We start from the raw sequence: 21715 nt of genomic DNA on the forward strand, positions 1-21715 counted from the left end.
CAGTACTGACTGGGTTGATATTGTTTCACTTCCATTTTAGACAGCATTTATGATTCCGATTAAGCCTTCACCAAACCTTTGAATTTGAATGGATTCGTCTTATTTATTTATTTCACATTCGGAAACAGAATGTTTTTTTCACGGAAGAGGATTAGGGCCAATGAAGAAAAAAAAGTTGGCAAGATTCTGACTTTAATCTCAGAATCTTGCCACTTAAAAGTGAGAATTCTGACTTTAATGACTTTACACTTCCGTATGTTTTGAATTACATCACGTGGAATTACTAATCATGTCCTGCTGCATGGAGGAAGCATTCATAAGAATTACATAATTGCAGCGATGCAGTGAGTTTTTTTAATTATAAACAACCCCACCCTAACCCTTAAAAGAAAATGCACCATGAATATATTGTACATTTGTATTGTTTATTAACTGTAACATAATCAAAGTAAAACAGCAATGATAGCACTCATTAGTTTACACACGTTTTCCATTTACGTTTGCTTTTACACCGAGAGAGAGAGAGAGAGTGAGAGAAAAAAAAGACATTTTGTCCAACAATGACAATTTGCATTCAGTCATCAAACAAAGTCGGACTATTTTATTGACAATTTTCATGTAATTAGAAAAATAAAATAAAAATAAAAGTAAGGAGTCAGTTTAACCTCTGTTTGGAAATGTTTATGAAACATTGTGTAGGTAGAACAGAAATTAGTCTTTGGACATAGAAAGGAGCGCAGTCCTCCAAGGTAGAAACTTTACATTTTTTTTCGTCCACGCAGTTCCAGCTGTCTACAGCAGATGATGGTAAAGGTGTCCCCTTTAATTCCTGGGCTGGAACAGTATCTTCACAGTAGCACATGAATATTTGGAGGCTATTGTTGAAGCGGCACAGGCACTTAAAAGACATTGACACCGACATACAATCTGGTACAACAGTCATGCAGTGATACAACGTGGCCAACATGACTGTGAGGTAATATTTAACATACTTAATAGTTGAATTAAACATGATCTACTATGATCCAGCTAGTTTCGCAGCAAATAAAAAAAGACCCCAGTTTGAATACCCGTGCAACAGAAATAAAAGGGAACCAACTTTAGCATCAGATTATATATACACAGTCTTATAGAAATATACACGTCTACCAACACATCTTTTCTACAATGTGGATTTGTCTTGTCACATCTAACTATCAGGCTTGTCCACGGTTTTTGTGGATGAAGGCAAAGCCATCCAGTTTGCATAAACACTATCATTGGCATATCTTGTAAAGACTGGATTAGTGGCATCATGTCTGTTGAGCGGTACCGGGCTCTTCTCAGGCCAGTTCGGGTATGACATGCCTAAAAATGAGAACACATCATTTTTCTGCACTCAGTGAAAGATAAGCAGCGTGCAGACAGCAAGGCTTTTAAATCAAACTCTGCAGTGGCTGGGGTGGAAGTCGGTTATACCTTGATGACCATTATCAATGGTAGGTCTTTGTAATGCATCAAGGCATTGCTTAATATTGCCTTAGCGACCTGAACATTCGGTTTATTCAAGTAACAGCGCCAAAGAGTTGCACTCAAAAGCCTTACTGTGTCTCCATTCAGCAATCATTATTACAGCTACACATGGGGAAAAGCGACGAAAATTTACGACAATCTGAAATTCAAACAAGTAGTGATTTGATTCTGCGAGGACCTGTTTCAAATGTCAACGGTTTTTGGTTTTGGTGGCAAAAAAGGAGGACTTAATGACTCCAAAAAAGGCAAAAAAAAAACATTTTTAAAAAGTACAAATAAAAAAGTTAATGAAGGGGAAGGGTGTTAAATAAATTAAAAGGATGAGTGCATTATTTGCAAATGTTTTTGGTCAGCGTTCCAGTACATTAGAAACAGGTCCAAATAAAACAAAATTCAAGACCACATATAGCATTGTATTTCTCAGAGCCTCTAATTTACGATGAAATGGTCAGGAATAATTGACTAAAGGCATGCCCAGATCACAGTCTCACACACACTTGACTATAGAAAGACAAACAGAACTTGCCAAAACAGAGGGCCTGTTTGTTTGCCCTGTTTCTAAAATCGTGTAAATGCATGGGAAATTCTACCATAGAGCTTGTTTTCAATCCAAGTGGAGGGGAGGGTTCGAGGGATAGGGGCGTTATTACAGTCCACAAGTGGCGTGTCCTCTTCGGAGAGTGCGTCATCGTACAGTAGGGCGTCAGCAGGAGTGGACGCTGCCAAGTCCAGGTAATCCTGACAAAAGTAGATCAAGGTGTGATTAGACTGATTAGGTGGGGCGGACTGAGGTTTTTTTTTTTAATCTCTCTGCTATCATTAATCTACAACCCTGTTTGAACAAGACAGAATCCGGAAGCAGTGCTTTAAATGCATCTTTGCCAAGGCCACATTTTTGTTATTCGAAAAACAAATGATAGGTTTTAAAGCTTATCAGTCAGACAAAAAGAACCTGAGGTTACATAACGTTGGACCAATAGCTTTTCTGCAATGTAGTTCTATATGAACAGTATACGTGTGCAGTTTGCCTGAAAACATGAGTTTGAAATATTGTTTTACTACCACATTCGTGCATTTAGTTTTACTTGTATAATTGATGTCATCACATACAAGATTTTTGGATGGACACAACAAGCCTCACTGCAAGGTAATAGAACCACATCAGCAGCCGATCAGTGAAGAAAAGTAGTGCTCATAATGCAAAAGTCATTGTTAAATATCATGGCGAATAATTGCGCATTATTTGTGCTCTTGAAGGAGATTTGATTGATAATGCTTCACCATACCCGACTTTTAACCATCATCTTTTCCAGTTCTTTGCTGATGTCAGAGAATGTTGGCCTCTTGTCTGATTCTTGTTTCCAACATCGACCCATGAGGTTATACCTGCAGAGGAAAGATTTTTGCAGTTGTATGCGCATTTATTTTGGTATTTTCCCAGCAGAGTGCATCGTGCGATGCCTTGCACTTGTCAGATGTTGCAAACTAACAAAGAGGAGAGCTCACATTTCCTCGGAGCAGTTCTCCGGTCTCTCCATCCTGTAGCCAGTCTTCAGCAGGTTAAATAGGCGTTCGGGTGCAATCCCTGGGTATGGATTACCTCCCAATGTCACAATTTCCCATAGGAGCACACCAAAGGACCAGCTGGAAGAAAGAAGAAACATTCTAGTAAACACCATTCAGCGTGATGTATATGATAATGAAGCATTCAGAGTTATTTCTTTAAAAACTCAAACATGACGACTGTACTCACACGTCACTTTGTGTTGTGTAAATGTGATCAAACAGAGACTCTATCGCCATCCATTTAACAGGTATTCGACCCTTCAAAAAAAAAAGATATCACAAGATTTGGATATGAATTCAAAGATGATGGGGAAATGTGTGTTCTTTCTGTCTTCACCTTGCTCCTCTTAACATAAGAGTCCTCCTCATACACATCCCTGGAGAGGCCAAAGTCTGAGATTTTCATTTTCCTTCCCTCTGCTACGAGCACGTTTCGTGCTGCAAGGTCCCTGTGAACAAGCTGTTGGCCCCAAAAAATAAAAAATAAAATAAAAATTAGAAAGCATAATCACAATATATCATGAAGATACACATGAAAAAAAAGGAGTCAAACCTTCATTTCCGCTAAATACTGCATGCCTCTGGATATCTGCCATGCAAAAGAGATCAGGTCACCCATAGTCAGCGCTCTGTCATCTGGGTTCTCTAAATAGCTGGAGTTTCGGTTGGCGTCCATTCCCATGAAGCTCGGGCCAACTTTCCGGCTCTCGCGAAGGAAGTTGCGAAGTGACCCGAACTTGGCATATTCCACGATCAGGTACAATGGACCTATTCAGAGGAAAAACAGTCTTTACACTCCATGCACAAAACCAGCTGTCACTGAGGAGCTTTGCTGAGGTCCTACCATCCTGGCTGCATGCTCCATACATCTTTATGACGTGAGGATGGTTCACTTGCTTGAGTAAAGTGAATTCGGACAACAGGTCCCGTAGCTCGCTGTGGGAGGCGTTTTCTATCATGGAGAATAACAAAGATTTTATATGAAGAAACCAACAATCAGCTCAGAGCATATCTTTACATTGATATACTGGCCACGAGCATTTGGTACATGTACAAATCAATTTTCAAATCCAGTGATGTACCATAGTCACATAAAATAACCATAACATTAGGAACATCTCTTAGTGTGATGCAGATTTCTTCTACGTCAATGCAAAATTAACCTTTACATGAACGTCTCTCTGACAGCATGAGGGTGAGTGAGAGCTGTTTTGATCTGTTTTGAGATCTGTTTGTTTTTAACTTTGCTTGTTTGTTAGTGAGAATAATTGAGCAAAACCTCAACTGTCAAATTCCATGAAAACTTGTGGAAGTGTGGAACACGTTTGGAACATATATTTCTTTCTTGTCTTGCAGTGAAAGTGAACTATGTTTCTTCTTATCCTCCTTCAAAGCATAAAGATGGCTTCAGTAAGCATAATGAAATGTCTGATGGGTTTATCATCCGATCTTTGAGTTGCATTTGCTGTGGTTTGATCGTGCTTACCTTTCAGCATTTTTACAGCCACAGTCGTGTAACCTGCTTTTCCTTTCAATCTGAATGCTGTTGCTTTGACAACTTTGCCAAACTCTCCCTCTCCCAAAGTCTTGCCAAGCACAAGGTTCTTACGAGGGAATTCCCATTTGGGATCCTCCTGTTGAAAGAAAATAAACACGATGTTCCACATGTCTAAAAGCCTCACCCACCAAAATGTGTAGTGTGAGAAGCAGCTCACGGGTATTTTGAAGGTGTCAGTCTCGATGGATTCCTGCGAGCCTCTTCGTAGGTTGTTAGCAGGGAAGCTGATGGGATAGGCCTGGGCTGGCCGGCGGAAAGTCATCTCAGCGGATGCTATTGGTGGTTTGGGCGAGTTCTTGTGGTAGCGGTGGAGGAAGTATGAAGAAAGGAGGATAGAAATGATGAAGGAGAGGAGCAGAACTGTGGCGATGACGGTCTTACACATGTCGTCGCAGAGCCCCTCTTTTTTGGGAAGGAGGAGACAGTAGAAAGATTAAATTAGTATTGACACGAAGCAAGATCTCATAATGACATTTTTAATACATTATGGCAATCTGCCAATTGTATCCTATGACAAAAAGAGAAAACATTTTAATTGTGCATAATTTCAGTTACTCGAAGGAATGTCCAAATAACAACATACAAAGATGATGACACGGTGGGGTGTCTTTCCCAAGTCCACAAAACATGGGTCAGAATGGTTGGGCAAATTCCTAACTAACCTAACTGAGAATGAAGAGTTGGTCCACCGTTCCACAGCCAGGACGATGGACCCTTCTTCCCACCATGCCTAAATGAACCTTATCAGGGAGGCTGAGGAAAGTGATCCCCCTGTAGTTGGAACTCACCCTTCGGTCACCCTTGAACCCCCACCATGTACTGCCAATCCAATGGCACTGTCCCTGATGTTCGCGCGATGCTACAAAGCCTTTAGGAACCCCGGGAGGATCACAACCAACTCCCTGCCACCAAGGAGCTTTTTAACTGCCTTGGTGACTTCAATCCTCGAGATAAGAGAGCCTGCCTCAGAGTCTCCAGATTCTGCTTCCTCAAAGGAAGGCGTGTTGGTGGAATTGAGGAGGTCTTTGAAGTATCACCTCCACTGACTTACAACGCCCTGAGTTGAGCACCACTGTAGCCAGTGTTGATGGTGCACTGCTTCGCCCTCCTAAGACACCAGATGGTTGACCAGAATTTCTTCAAAGACATTGGGAAGTTTTTCTCCATGGCATTGCCAAACTCCTCCTATGACTTCCAAAAGGTGCGTTCCGCTTGGCCAACCAGTACCCATCAGTTGCCCAAAAGTCCCACTAGGACTCCTTCTTTAGCTTGACAGCATCCCTTGTTGCTGGTGTCCACCAACGGATTTGGGGATTGCCACCACGACAGGCATCGACCACATTACCACCACAGCTCCAGTAAGCTGATCCAACAATGTAGGATTAGAACATGGTTCACTCCGACTCAATGTCTCCTGCCTCCCCGCGGACTTGGATGAAGTTCTACCGGAGGTGGGAGTTCAAACTCCTTTTGACAGACTCCATCAGATGTTCCCAGCTGACAATCACAATAAATTTGGGTTTGTCACCATTCGAACCAACAAAAACAAGGTGGTGATTGGTTGACAGCTCCACCCTTCTCTTCACTCGAATGTCCAAAACAATACACCCGCATGTCTGTTGACACAACCCAAAAGTCAATCATTGAACCATGTCCTAGAGTGTCGTGGTACGAAGTACACATTGGGATACCCTTATACTATACAATAAGACTGGTACCAAAGCCCAAGCGGTGGGTTGCCCGATTACATTGAGTCGAAGTCTCTCCACCTACCATACCAGCTTAGGCTCTTTCCCTGCTAGTGATTTGATGTCCCACAGGATTAGACCGTACGGTTCACACCTTCAGTCACTGCCCAACTGGCACTGTACCCGACCCCTTGGCCCTTCCCAAAGGTGGTGAGCCCATGGGAAGGAAGACCCATGTTGCCTTTTTGGGCTGTGTCATAGAGCCCCACCTCCAGGCCTGGCTCAAGGTGGGTTGGTGGGGCAGTGACCCGCATCTGGGCAAGGAATGGGTATATCCGTAGGTGCTATTCATTATGTGGTTTCTGAGCCATGCTTTGTATGATCCCTCACCTGGGTCTTGTTTGCTCTAGGTGACCCTACGAGAGCCGGAGGCCCCCAACAATGTAGCTCCTAAGATCACTGGGACACACAAACCCCTCAACCATGATAAGGTGACGGCTCAAGGAGATGAAAGAACTTCTTTTTTCATTCATATTTATCAGTCCTTATTATGCTGCCAGGTGTGTCTTTATCATTAGACAAACACAGACAATTGCTTTGGGATTTCCACAGGCTCTCAAATGTTTCATAAAAAGTGATACAAAAACAAATATTAAATAATCAACAGTATCGTTCGTTTCAGTCTTAGTTCACGATTTTAAAACCAAATCAAAAAGGCTCAAACTGCCGTGATCGTTTCGATTGCCCGCCTCCCTAGAAAATAAGCCTGTCGCTGTTTTGTTGTTTGTTTGAGGAAAATGAAAAGTGGTTTGATACACTTGACCCTCCTGCCTCTTTTCACTTAGTAAAGCCACGTGTCTTTCAGTCACATGGAATAGTTTGAGTGAGTAGCTCAACCTTAGTTAAACAAGAGTATGTAACACATTTCTTAACTCCTACCACTCAATACTGATATATTATGATGTTTATCGGCATATAATAACTGGGAAACGAATGCCCTACTCCCCATCAAATTGGCCCTGTAGTGTGTCTCTCCTTCACTGTATCTAAAGGGAATGAAAGAAGTTACTTCCATTGGCCGGGAAGTCAAAGTGGACTGTGTTCATGCCCACAATGGGACAAACCCTCATTATTAACTTCGCTAGTGCGTCAAAACAAAGTTGGACCCTGAAATAGGTATCTGAATGAGCATAACTGAAAACAGAAAGCTCTGCTCTTGCTTGGAGCAGTAGCGCTGCTGTCCATGTCGGCCGCCAATGCGGATGCAGTAGTGATGAAGTGGTTGGGTGACATGAATATAAAAGCAGTGGAAATCATCAACTATATTGAATGTGGATTCTTGTTCTTATCAATTACAATAAAAGTGAACATTCACTTTTCAGAGTTTCCAGCGTTCATGAGTGATTTATTCACTCATTTTAATTATGAGTTGCAATTAGTTATCTGACAACTCACCCTCAATATCTTCCTTTTCACAGAAACATCTCTCCGTCAAGCAGTAACAGGTCCCGTAGCCAGCCTGGATGCCGTTCCTCAGGCCGAGTTCGTGACCTCCGGTGACAGTTTGCTCTTCGCATCCATGCACACGCACACACAAAACATGCATAAAGACACACGCGCACGGAGTCACCATTGTGAAAGCAAAAGTCAGAATCTGCCATGACTCTTTAACCCAAAACGAATGATATCAGAACTTACTTGTACAGTCTTGCGGGCATATTGATGTATCTTTGCTTTCAACTGCATCGCAAAAGCTATCTGGACATGTGCGCAGGTCTGGGGAACAAGTTGAGTAGTTTTCCGCAATTCCTGGAATAATAATCATATTTCTGTTTTTGATATTGAATTAGCATGGGGAACCTCCCATGTTTGGATCCCCAGGAATAATGTTTCTTAGTGCTTTAAAAGAAACCCCCCCCCCCCCCCCCCGACCTTTTTCAGTGCCTTGCCTCCACTGGCATCTCCCCGTAGTTGCGCCCAGGCCTCTGGTGGACTCACAGTCTCCTCTATGTCTGTTTTCTGCGCAGGATAGGAACTGCTGACTGTCCTGGTTTACTGCATAAAACAGGCACAAAACATAGTCCACTAAATGGAACGGGAAGAAAAAAGCAACATTAAAAATTACACAGTACTTCATTCTAAACGTTGGAGAAAAAAAAGCAGGACTGAGATGAAATGACGTGCTGATAAACTCAGCTCAAGAACTGAATTGACATTTATAAACATTGCATTGAAGAGAGCATTTTCCTGGTATTCCACCTTCAATATCCAGAATGATTTGGATCTGAGTGCTGGCTTCCGACTGTGGGTGGGCCGTCTGAGCTACAACCATGTACTGCAGATCCTGGCACTCGGGTCTTCGCAGAGGCTCAGAGTCGTTCACGTAGAGGAGTGCCCACATTTCATCGGGCGCCTGGGTGATACTTATGGCTGCATAGCAGGACAGCTCGTCAGCAGAGACGTTCTTATCAGGAACCTTCAGCTGGTATGTGACACTGAAGCCATCAAACTGCTGGCAGTTTTCCACGCAAACTCTGCCAACCTGAGAAGAGGCGAAAGAGGATTTGATGTCACTTTTATATGTCCTGTGATTGCCCGGTGACCAGTCCAGGGTGTCCCCGACAAGTAGCTTGTCTAGCTTTGAGATCACCAATATTGTTCAGGAGAATAAGATGTACAGCAAATGGATGGATGGATGGCGTATTCTGATGGTTGCTGTAGAGCAGGGGTGCCCATTACGTCGATCGCGATTGACCGGTAGATCGCGGATTGGTCCCAAGTCGATCGCGAGGGGTGTAGAGGAGAAAAACAAACAAAGAACCATTTGTGTGTCTTTGTGCATATTAGAAATATATTTTTTGTGTTCATGTACACTGCACCCTCATCATCCTATCAGTCTCATTTTCACAAAAAGTATGAAAAAATAAAAAATAAAGCAGGTAAATCGTTAACCTACGGTGGCGCGTGACATGCGTCACCGGAGGTTGTTAACGCTCTCAGCAGTCTGCAATTGCAGCTTCTGATCAGCGCTGCTGCTCTGTATCTTTTATCGTGATCATGATTCTCATTCAGAGTTTGTTTCGTGTACAATTCACCAAGAGCACGGGCAAAGAATAGGAATCCAGAGAGCCGAGGGAGGCACTGCTGCTGAGGTAAAGTTTTATGAAATACATTTTGCGAATTAAGTGTAATGCTGTATGGCTTCACTGTACTTTTGGTGTTCGGTGCAGCAATCAGACATCCCTTGGCGAAAGTAAAATCTTACCATATCGCAAGAACGACACAACACAGTAATACATGCACCAAATATTGGCTATCACGTACTAATACAACAGCATTTATAAAATGATGTATTCCAAATCATTCTTCCCGTGTGGGTTTTCTCCGGGTACTCCGGTTTCCTCCCACATTCCAAAAACATGCATGGCAGGCTGATTGAACACTCTAAATTGTCCCGAGGTGTGAGTGTGAGCGCGGCTGGCTGTTTGAATCTGTGTGCCCTGCGATTGGCTGGCAACCGGTTCAGGGTGTCCCCCACCTACTGCCTGAAGACAGCTGGGATAGGCTCTAGCTCCTCCCGCGACGCTTGTGAGGATAAAGTGAATCGGAAATTGGATGGATGGATGTATTACAAATATTCACATGCTAATACTAAAATAAGTTTGCTCGTGTGATCCAATGACATTTTTGGACAACTTGCTTTGACGATCTCCCCTTCACCTGAATTTAGTCTAGTCATAAAAATCAGTTCGCTCGAAAGGAAACCACCAGGGTTTTGGGTACATTCGTTGACAAAATACTTGATTGATCAAGGTTTTAAAAAACTGGAAAAATTGGGCTGCTGCAACAATCAATCACCACAGCTAACGTCAAACCTCAAAGATTATCTTGAGTTAGTGGATCGATCTAAATTTCCCATGATCCTCCAACAAAATAAAAAACGCATGACAATTTTGCCAGGATGGGTTGGCCTTGTGTTTCAAAATTAGCCCACGTTGACCGAACGGATAAAGTCAGACTTAGAATCTGCCGACATCAACTGACAGCTGAATTTGAGTACCTGAGCATAAATCGAAGCTCTACGCATAAGCGTGAAGATATGTGTGATGTTCTCAAAGCGGATGCGGACGGGTAAGATGGTGACGTTGAAGTGAAGCAACACAGTCGCATCTAGACCGGGGTAGGCCGTGTCATTGACCAGGTAGTCCAGCTGCACGTTGCGATTCTCTGTCACAAGCAGGTTCCTCTTCAGGATCAGCTCTAAAAGGGAGGCACAGCAGGTTTTCTTCTCAAATATCTCTTAAAAAAAAGAGGTACAGTTGATGGGATTACTCACGATAGTGATGAATGGTTTCTCTGACACCGTTACGAGCAGCTTTCTTTTCACTGAAGCTGCGTTTCACATCAAATGTATCCCTTGTCCAGGAGTCAGCGTTGAGCAAGGTTTCAACATACCTATTGTGACTCTGGTCTGTGGAATATCTGGAGGTCAAGTCCCTGTCAAAAACTGACAAAGTACCATAAGTACCACCCTGGAAAGAGACAGATGAGATGAATCGGCATTTCTATGAATACAATTTCAGATCCAGTCTTCTGTTTGTTTTCTTACTTTTGTCCGATTGAAGCTGATGACAATATCTGCTGCGTCTGTTCCATTCACATATGGTGCGTTATCGTCCTCGTCATAGACAAAAACATCCAGAGGGGTGTCCAGCGTGGTGATGGCAGCCTCTGTGCTAACTGTGCAAACCAGCAGCAGCCGATAACGTTCACTTTCTTCTCGGTCTAACGGGGCGGTCACAACCATTTCGGAGGTGTTCTGATTCACAGCGAAGGGTGCAGGCGTCTCTGTTAGGGCAAGCGCAAAAACAAGGCAGCTTTATTTACATCAAGCACATTTCATGCGCCGAGCAACTCGATGTGCTTCACACAAGAAAAGATGCAACTTTGAATAAGCATTTACAAATACAACAGTTCAGAGGAAATATATACCACTGTTTAGACAAAATGCAACACTGAGGATGTCTGTGATGAAGTCAGAGTCCGTTGGATTGTTTCAGGATATAGTCTAAGCCGGGGTCACCAACATGATGCCAGTGGTGGGCACCGGGTTGCTCCCAAGGTTCGCATGAGTCACTGTGGGCCCGTTCTTAAAAAGAAAGCTTATCAGTGATGTGATGTACTTGTTGAAGTGTTCAATTGAGTACAAGTACGGTGTTAAATACTACACGATATGTTTTTGTTTCAGCATTTTTAAGAGTGACAGTCACAGAGGAGCAGTTGAAAGCAGAAGTTTAACACTGGCTGTAATGCGCGACACTTCCCAGAGCGTGAAGTGAGAAATAAATGGCCACGAGCATTTGAGCTCCTCTCAACGTTCGGCTAAAACAAGTGCAGAGCCGTGGAAACATTTTGCATCCTCCAATGCCTAAAATGTGTTTTAAATTGCCAAAAATACTAACAATGAAGTTCCTTGATTCTTTTGGGGTTGCTTTTACTCATGGTCTATGCTATGGATTCGATCTTGCTTTCGAGGCACTTCATGCATGTGTAGTATCGAAATGTTAATTTTGCTATTGTGCCAACACTTTCGATAGGTAGAAATAAAGTTTTGCTGATTGATATTTGTCTCCTACCTTTTTAAATCAACGTCGATCATGATTGTGCGAAATAATGCACATGACTTCTGTGTTCTCGTGGATAAATATAATGAATTACCTGATTCCACACTGTAAGAGATTGTGTAGTTGGGGCACACGTTGCGTCTCGTGAGTCTTCGCAGCTGCATTACGGCCCCGGGGAATCGGTTCTCCATGATGTGTGGTTTGGAGATGTCTTGGTGAGGGAAGCAGAGCTCTTTCATATCTGTCTGTGCACATTGTGGCATCGTGGCATTCACAAAGTCCAGGATGATCCGAGGGTTATTTCTAGTGATGCACCAGGACTTCTTGGTGAACTTAGGTTGTACCATAACAGAAAGGGACAACTTCTTCACAGACCATGAAGGTTTATCTGATGAGACGCAGAGAGAGAGAGAGAGAGAGAGAGGCAGAGAGAGGGAGAGAAAACAGAGACATTTTAATCTGTAACAGACCTCTTCCTGTTGATGGAACTTCTTTATCTGTATGGGAAGAGTGTAGCCAATCTAATTGAATCATGATGTAGAGGATACCTGACAGCATCACTACAATAGGCTCCTACATCAACGTGAAATGCTTGTATGCCACTCACATAGTGAGGCAAAGTCATTTTCATCCAGGGTTTTGTTCAAGGACAGCACTCCGGTGTTGGTGTCCATGTTAAACCAAGAGATGTAGGCGGGCCGCTTCAGCGAGCTGGACCAGCACAGGTAGAAGTGCGGCTTCTCAAACTCGCTATCCAGCATGGCGTGGACCTGGAGGACCCAGCTCCCTGCTGTCTGGCCAACATAAATGGTCTCCTTGTACTCATTTTGAGGGAAGTACAATCCTTTAGCCCCTAGTTAACACACACAATGATAATAGTCTGTTTAGAAAATAAGAGCGACATGATATACATATACAGTGTATAAATGCACACAGGCACACAGGCACACACACACACACACACACCAACTCTCTAGTCACCCCCTACCCCCACCTTCTCGTCCACTCAGTTAGCAGAAATTGAAAGGAGGGCTCAAATGACACTTAGGCAGCTCTTTTAATGAATTTCTCGTGTGGTCGATAATCATGTGGTTCCCGATTGTCCTTATATTCACCTTGAGATGTTTAAATTACACCAGAGCACATGATGCAGAGGGGAAATTAATCATGAGGAGAGGAAGGGGGTGGTATATGTGCTTGTAAGGCTAATCCATATAGGAGCTGCATCGCATCAGCTGTATGTTATCACAGGAAAATTGAGATGCGAGTGTTCGTCCTGTAATTACATCCCTTCTATGATCCCCTTTGACGACAGTGGGCGACCATTTAGGGAGCGCGCTAATGTCATTAGCAGACAACAAAACTGGATTTTCTATTTCTGTTGGTGCAATTCAGGCCTCAGCTCTGGTTTCAGACATTGATTTAATTTCACAGGACTTGGATGACAGGAGGCTGGATTGATGGATGAAATGTTCCTTCCTGAAAGATTATGATTCACTCAGGGTGGCTGCAACCATTTTATTGTTAAAAGTGTTCCTGCGGAAAACAAACAAATAAACAAACAAAAAGCCCTCTTGCTTGTTTCTCCTGTGGGACAACTTCTAAAAATTTGATTTCAGTCAATTTGATTTGATTACTGCAGAAAATATTTTTCAGTGACAGCCAGTGTGTGATCAAAATGTGAGCACCCACAAAAAAATAAAAATAAAAACCCACAATAAAATACTAAGTCAACAAAAATACAATCGTTTGTTGTTTTTATGGAGTGAATGCCAAGTGGCAATTAATTGCAATGTTTAAACATTATATTAAAAAGTGAGCCGAGACAAAATGATTGATAAAAACAGTGAAAAAGACTCTTATAAATCTTAAATTTGTTGTATGAATAATTAAAAGCCGCTTTCAGAGCGTGCTTTTCATGTTTCTCTCTTTTTTCGAAGGATTTATGCTGTCAATTTACGAAGATTATTTTGGATAAACTTAATTTGAATTTGGCAACGGTGCTTGCGGTTGTAGGCAATGTTGGGGAAAGACACGGGTGCAGAAAAAAGGCCGGGCTCTAATTATACCAATTATAGCCTTTAGAGGGCACTATTATCTTGGTAAGCGAGACCCATGCTTGTCTTCGTTGAAAGCGATCAAATGATTCTCATCAATCAGCGAAACAAAATAACAATAATGAATGACAATGATTTCCTTCTAGACATAACGATAACAGAAATATCATATTAAATGGAATATCAGCTCTTCAAATAAGCAACTAGTTGCAAACCAGATGGGAGCAAAACAAATGTTGGCTTGAAGCCACCGTGGTTATGCAACACAACTTGTTCATATCAGTCAAAATTCAATTTCTCTCCAGGACCGATGCCAATGGAAAGCAGGTAATCAGACTTAATTGAATGGATCGAGCTGACCTCTGAGGGCAAATAATATCTTTGGTTTGTAAAAATATCATGACTCATTACCTAACCCCCCTGCAATGATTCAAAAGTGAAATTTCAGTTCCTCAAACCATGCAGGGTACATAACACAGCAAATAAGGCTCTTCCAATAATTGGAATATCACAGAAAATTATTTCTGGAACAGCATTAGCCTGTTTTATCAAAGCAAATATTACCTTGATAAGACAAACCTACTCCAACCATCAAACCGTCATAAAAGCTGGTTCTGAGCTGCACCTGCCACATGCACGTAATCTCTTCAAAAGTAGGCGTGTGTAATTTTGCAGACAGATGCTTTTGGAACGAGAGGTCTCTTGCATTCCCTCATGTTTGCAAGAGCTATTTTCTACCTCTGAGTGGATGTGAAAAACACTAGAAAAACAGCCACGGTGACGGCACACTCTTTGCTTGACCTTGGTGCTTTGCCAGGCGGTAATAATGACCCGCGTGTCCATTTTGCCTCGTATATTATCTGCGGAAGGACAAAGGGGACAGAGGCTCATGACAATATCTGTGAGATGCATCACAAACCAAAGTCTGTCTAGAGGTGCTGCTTGGGTGGGACGCCCTTTTCTGTCGTCCCAGACAAAGACGGGAACTCAATTAGCTCAATGCACGCGCCGACTGATAGATTTACCAGCAATGAGCTCATGTGCTTGCTCACAGCGCAAATCTCAAGGAAATAATAGCGAGAGCCGCACAATTCGCAGAAAACGAGCAGCATCTCTGATACGGTCCATGTTATTCAACCGCTCCTGCACAGAGGCCTGTGTTTGCCAAGGTCAACATGCACTGCACGTGTCCTTGGAAACGACCCATTGGAAAGGCAGCAGTGCAATCAATAACCGTACTAATCAACAGTGATGCTGATTGTTTTCCTCTTATGAGACAGACATGGAGCTGAAGGCGGCACGTGTGAAATCATCCCACGACACAAATACTGGTAATTGACCGGCTCCATTATTAGTTTGCGAGCATGCATGGGCACGGCAAGACAAAACATAATCATTTGAAGCTTCATGCACATCAAATGTGTGCTATCACGATCCGTTCTACAGTTCAATAAAATAAACATCACGTTTACACCAAAATCATCAGCTATCATGACAACCACTTCTTATTGCGCAACAGCTCTGGGACCTGCTCACTGCCAGGATTTCCATCAGCTAAAAAGAAATTCCACTTATGAAAGCCATTATTGATCATAACATTTTAAAGTGTCTCCTACACCATATGCAATATCGTTTCATCATATCCACAAAGAAGACCTTTATCGAATAAGAATAAAGCCCGTGCTTTCAAAGCAAGAAGGTGTTCGTATGAAATAAAGTCCATTTCCCATAACAAGGGCGGCATGACGATATATCTGATCACTTTCCAGCAAAAGCTAATCAGGTAGTTTACTGTGCGGCATACCTTAACATAATAATCCATTACACCACAATGTAATCCAATTAGCTCAGAGGGAAGAGAAGAGCACAAGATCCAATGTACCATGTTCATCAGTCATCAACAAATCTAATAGGACATCTCCTTAGGGGTTAGCTGCAAGTACATATTAAGTTTAAAGAACTCCCAGGGGTGCGTCAGAGGGAGCGGGTCGGTCACGTGACGCTGGCTTCAAGTCAGTCTCCTGCTTTGAGGGTACATCTCATCACAGCGGCAGTGATTAGGCAGCTGAGCATGATGATGATTTCACCTCCAATTTTAGATATAAAGGACTGCGCAAACTCATAGGTTGTTCTTGTTTTTTTTTTAAACAAGGATTGAATAGAATGTCGCGGTAGAGACCTTACAGTGATCAAAATTGAAAATAAAAGTGTTTTTGTTATTTTTTACTAGTTTGTAAGGAAACAGGCCACCTGCTTGTTCAAACCTGCAGGCATATATTGACATTGATACAGTGATTAAAACGTTGAAAATGAGTAATAAATGTCAATAATAAAACCATAGCTTTATCTGGTTTGTGATCAAGGTTTGGCCAACCCTGTGAACATTTTTGAATAACCTGCTAACAAACTGTAAAATGACTGATAAAACAAAAAAGCTAATTGTGTCCTATAAGGTTTTCAAAGGATATTGAAACATTTAATTCCCACTGCAATAGTGCTAATACACATCATGAATGCATATTTGACAATAAATTTGGAATTTTCGATGATTGCTTGATATGAAACTTTCAGTACTTTAAACAGTGCTACTTTGTAGTTCCAATTTCTACAGCTGTTCACCTCTGCATCATCTTCTACAATGAATCTTGGTTGGAGTTTGCATGTTCTCCACATGCTTGAATTGGGGTTCACTGGGTAATCAGACCTCCTCACACATTCCAAACACATCTTTCTTAAATTATTTGAAGAGTCTAAATCGGGGATGGGCAACTTAAGTGCTGGAGGGGCCCACAATTTGTCATCAATGTTACTGGGGTGCCACATTGGACCATGCACTTCTGAACCAGATGTATGACAAAAATGCTTTTTTACAGATCGACACAAAAAGGGGAATATCGTATGTGCGAAATATTTGCTCTGAATATCTTTAATTTGCGATAATACACAACATTAAGTGCAACTCATTTTGGACATTTTTTTCCCACAAAAATCGACTAACTCAAGATTTTAACATTATTGAGGTCTTATATTTGTCCTGCATCTCATTCCAAATGCACAACAAATTATTCGGCCAGCTCACATTACAATACAGTAAAACCCAATAAGTTTCTGCCATCTGGTGGCGATTGGTGATATTACCACTTAAAACTACATTTGATTCCTGCCTAGCCACTGATTCGCATACTTATTAATAGTTTATTTTTTTTCTTTTCGATGTTAATTTTGGATTTTTCCCTTTTTTTCTGGGATTCTCCCCCCATTCCACATTTCCACCCATTTTTCGGGGGATTTTTTTTTTTTTTAAATCAAGAGTCCACTCAGAGTGTCCCCGCGACCCGCCAGTTGCCCATCACTGCAAATATATATTTTTGGGTCTATGTGTGTCCTGGCCATCAATTCAGTCCATACGCTACCTCTCATTCTTAGTCAGCTGGGATGAGCTCCAGCACACCCGTGACCCTAGTGAGGTTAAGCAGTATGGAAAATGGTTTGATGGATGGGTTTAATGTGGAATCCAAAATGGTGAACGGTACACTAATGAAATAAGAATTTACAACTATGCCTCCCATGTGGATCTGCGGTCATCGCACGTCCCACGAGGACACAGATGTCCTTCTTTGCTTCGCTCCTAGTTGTAAATACTATGTCAAACACGATGGGTACCACTAGGGAACTGGAGAATAACTTGTCAGGATCTGTGTGAAACAAAAGGGCCACATTCCCAAGGGGCAACATTTCAATCAACGTCTCCTTGTCCTTTCACCGCAGCAAATTCAATTCTAACCACGCATGAGGAGAAAGCATGACCCATAACTGACTAACAGGTCATGTACAGAGACGGGGAAGCCTCCATACAGTTAAGAAGGGGATGTTAAACCTCCCAGCAGTAACAGGAACATTACTTCCTCCAGATTCTAATTGGATGTACATTTTGTTGCGTTTCCTGGAACGCGTTATTGAATATTATCATTAGACCCCGTGGAAAGTCCTAAATCGGAATAGGAAGAACCATTTTGTAGACCATCAAACAACTACATTTGCTAATAGGAATAAGCTTTTAGTGCATCGTCACCTGAGCATGAGTCAAGAAAAGATGAACAACCTAATAAACAAATACATAGGAGTACCTGCATGTAGAATTAGGATGAACACACGTTGATAGAAAAAATATGGAAGAGACACACTCTTCACCAAATAATTTCTCGCAGCATGTTTTCAAATTGTATTAAAAGAAGCGGAGTGACAAGACAAGAGACAAATTGACCCGACTGATGACGCTTCCACATTGGCAACGCAAAACAGAAGCTTTACTAAACCATGTAATGTAATAAGGAGCTAAATCAAATAGCGGCATGCACCAAATGAGATTTATTGGTTTGGTGCCGCTAAAAGAGAAAGATGTTGATGAAAACGATGCCACCTGGAGGGGGGAGATTCGAGAGATGTTGTAGCCGACTCCGGCATGGGCAAGAAATGGCTGGAGGTTACCACTAGGTTAAGGTTACCGAAGGGCAAAGGGGGTCAAAGGTAGCGAAACACGGTCACGGTGGTAGATAAACGGCTCGATGCTTTCATGTGAAGACATCTGTGGCTCTCCTCACGAAAGTGATGGATTACGTTTGAATGTTCCCTACTAAAAGGATTCCCCCCAAAAAACTGTCGTGAGTTTTGTGTGTTTCCAGCTAAGCTTGCAAATGATTAGTTTGGCCTTCATCAATTATTAGTCGAGGAAACCATTAAGACAAATCATTAGCTTCTTACAATTTTAAGAAAGCCTTTTATGCACTAAAAATGTTTCCCGGCAACAATTTTTAGATCTTTGACTTTCCTAAAGGTGTCGGCTGCGGCTGCTATTCGCCATCAAGCGTTAATTGCCCATTTCCTCAGATTCATTAGCTCAGCAAAAAAAGCCACTTCACTGATCCGTAACACACAACCTGGAGTGGGGAGGATGGGCACGGCCGCTGAATACATTCGAGAAATGTTTCAAACAATAAAGACGTACAAATAAGGAGGACTCAATTTACTTTACCTCTGACATCATTAGTGCATGAAACATCCACAACATAAGGGTGACAAGCACCATTTATTTTGGATTCAATAAAAATGATTTTTCTTGTCACGCGGATGAGTTAAGGTCACCAAAATAGAAGTATTCGAACCTCATTTATATGTATTTGACATTGGGAACTTGAACGAGGAGTCGGCGTCACATCATTGTCATTAAGGGGTTGAGGGAACAATGAAATCAATGTGATGCGTCATTTCGGCAACTGATAACAAAATGAGCGCTGTGTTCAGATCATATTTTCCCAAAGAAAACAAATAGGCGGTGTTTGCCCAGAGATGTGAGCAGCTGCTCCACACCTGCCTGCTGTTCACCTCCTTTCCTCTTTCAGCCTGCTTAGCTCTTTTGTTGCCACAATCAGCCAGGTGAAGAGATAAAATGGGGTGTCTTTCCGTACCCACCTAATTACTATCACGCCCTTCGCTTTTTCAGTCAAACCAAAGCAAGAGCCAGCATTTGAAAAAAAAAACCCCTTCAAGTGCAGAATACATGCAAGGCGGAATCGGTCCAATGCGCAGGGTATATGATGCAAACTAACATCAGTCAGCTTTTGTGCGTCTTGAGAACCCCGTAAAGCGGCTGTCAACATGAAAAATAATCAGAGGACATTACACGAGGCCATGCCACCTGAAAAATGATCAGGAATCAATTTAACAACCCTGAAAGAAGAAAGGTACTCTCGGTTTACTGCTCAATCTACTTTTGCCGAAACCAACGAGCGATGACAATTCGTATGAGCGCGGCCGTCTCATTTTTTGATTGAAATGACAGAAGTGCTCGATTTTTGCTTGATAAGATGACATTGGAGGCCCCTTAGACAATCAGCAATTCCACACAATGACCCACATCTGGTCAGGCGTTACAATCTAACATAGTTACGCAAGTATTCAGACACGTGGCTCTTTTACCCTTACACATTAAATGAAAACAATGGATTTGGCTTTTTCTTTGAATCGATGATAGCTTCCACTTACAGCAATATTTTTTACAAGATGGCTTGGTGTGACGCTGGGAGTTTTTGACCATTCAGCATGAACTACAGTTACAAATGTTGGCCGGTCTGACAATCCCCCCCCACCATTGCTGTTTCACACCAAACTCTTCCAAGCATGCCTTGATGGGCCTGACTTTGTGCGATGGGGCGCAGTCACTGAGAAAACACGCCTTCACAAAACTGAAAGCAAAATGTCTGACTCAAGGCTCAAGGTGAGCGAGGGGTTCACGCCCAGCCCACACCGAGTGAGCCGTTAAACCTTTAAGATGTTCACTTCTATACTTCTGTCCACAGAATATACTTTGCAGCCCCACAAAGATATCCACGCTCCTGAACTATGAGCCCAACTTTAAATATAGACCACTTAGAATGACCGTGTTGGTACAGTTGGGCTGTGGGATTGTGAATGGGATTATGATATTATGATATATGGCTGTATTCACTCGAGCGTTACACCAACATGCCATAACTCACATAACATGAGATACACACCATGTCTATGTCACCGAACACACTAAGCAATGGTTGGGCTTGGGGAAAAACAACTATCGCGTGCTATATAAAAGCTAAAACGATACTTTGTTTAGAGTTGATTGAGTGATGGATTCAACTATTTTAAACATGCAGTTAAAAAACAACAACAACAAAAAACAACAACAACATGAAATCTATACATTAAGGTGCGGTTGCAAGTAGGACATAATCTAATCCTACTCCTTTACCATGACCCTAAAAAATAGATTGTCCAACAAGAAGTGTCATCTAAAATACATATACAAAAATATATGCATAATTTCCACATATGGAGCCCAAATATATATGTATACACTCCCCTTTCATCCCTTACCTTATACCCCATACACATTTCATTCAGTTTGTAATCTTTCTTTGTAACTATCAAGCGCATTTTTACACAAAACGCACCGCTACATTGCTCCCAGGGCGAGGAATGCAAGACTCACATAAAATAACTGAATGCATTACTTTTTCAAAATAATGCCCATCTTTCAGCCATACACTTTTTTCATCTTATGAAAAAAAAATAGTAGTGATGCTGATTCTTACCTCTCAGCAGCATCCACAGCAGCAGCAGCACCGAAGCGCCGTTTCCCCGTGAGAAACCACAACTTGACCCCATCTTCGTCAACCATAAGTAAAAGTTGATGCATGCAAATGCAATTGGCACACTCGACGGAATTCTCAAAAAGCGACAACGAGAAAGAAAGTACAGATAGTGCGCGTGTCCCGCGTGGGCGCCACTCCGAGTCGTCCGCGTTCCGAGGATCCAGCTGCACGGTGCGTGCGCGTGCAAGCTCCCCGAGTGGCTGCTGGAGCCGCGAGGCGGGCAGGCTGCGCGGGGCGTTGGGGGTCGTGGGGGGGAGGGCGACGACTTGTCCGCTGGTGGGGTGCGCGCGGCTCTGCCTCATTGCCCACGCTGCTTCCGCAGCGACAGACGGCCACGCAGCTACAGGAAATTTAAGAGCGTAATTTAACAGCGGGCCAGTCATCTCATTAACACGCTGTAGGGAGTAAATCTGGATCGATAACTATTACATGCGGTATAGATATTATTCAAGGTGTAGTGAAACTGTGTCAAGGGGTAAATTGCCATACAAATTTTTAAAATTGAATGTTTACAGCCATCTTT

The 21715-nt window shown here is 42.4% G+C and overlaps 1 protein-coding gene across 1 annotated transcript; it reads right to left on the minus strand.

The window, feature by feature from the left end:
• Positions 1 to 408: 408 nt before the first annotated feature.
• On the minus strand, positions 409 to 21518 carry ret (ret proto-oncogene receptor tyrosine kinase). Its single transcript, XM_052079935.1, has 20 exons — positions 21133 to 21518; positions 12556 to 12801; positions 12043 to 12336; positions 10934 to 11172; positions 10661 to 10856; positions 10385 to 10584; positions 8584 to 8866; positions 8257 to 8379; positions 8023 to 8133; positions 7780 to 7893; positions 4794 to 5038; positions 4565 to 4712; positions 3923 to 4030; positions 3632 to 3846; positions 3416 to 3538; positions 3266 to 3336; positions 3019 to 3156; positions 2799 to 2898; positions 2103 to 2250; positions 409 to 1347 (listed from the first exon to the last, which is right to left on the minus strand). Exons 1-20 carry the CDS (start codon positions 21203 to 21205, stop codon positions 1190 to 1192), a joined length of 3333 nt encoding a protein of 1110 aa, XP_051935895.1. The 5' UTR covers positions 21206 to 21518; the 3' UTR covers positions 409 to 1189.
• Between the last annotated feature and the right edge of the window lie 197 nt (positions 21519 to 21715).

Source organism: Hippocampus zosterae, chromosome 11 (genome assembly GCF_025434085.1).
Source record: "Hippocampus zosterae strain Florida chromosome 11, ASM2543408v3, whole genome shotgun sequence".
Taxonomy (NCBI): Eukaryota; Metazoa; Chordata; class Actinopteri; order Syngnathiformes; family Syngnathidae; genus Hippocampus; species Hippocampus zosterae.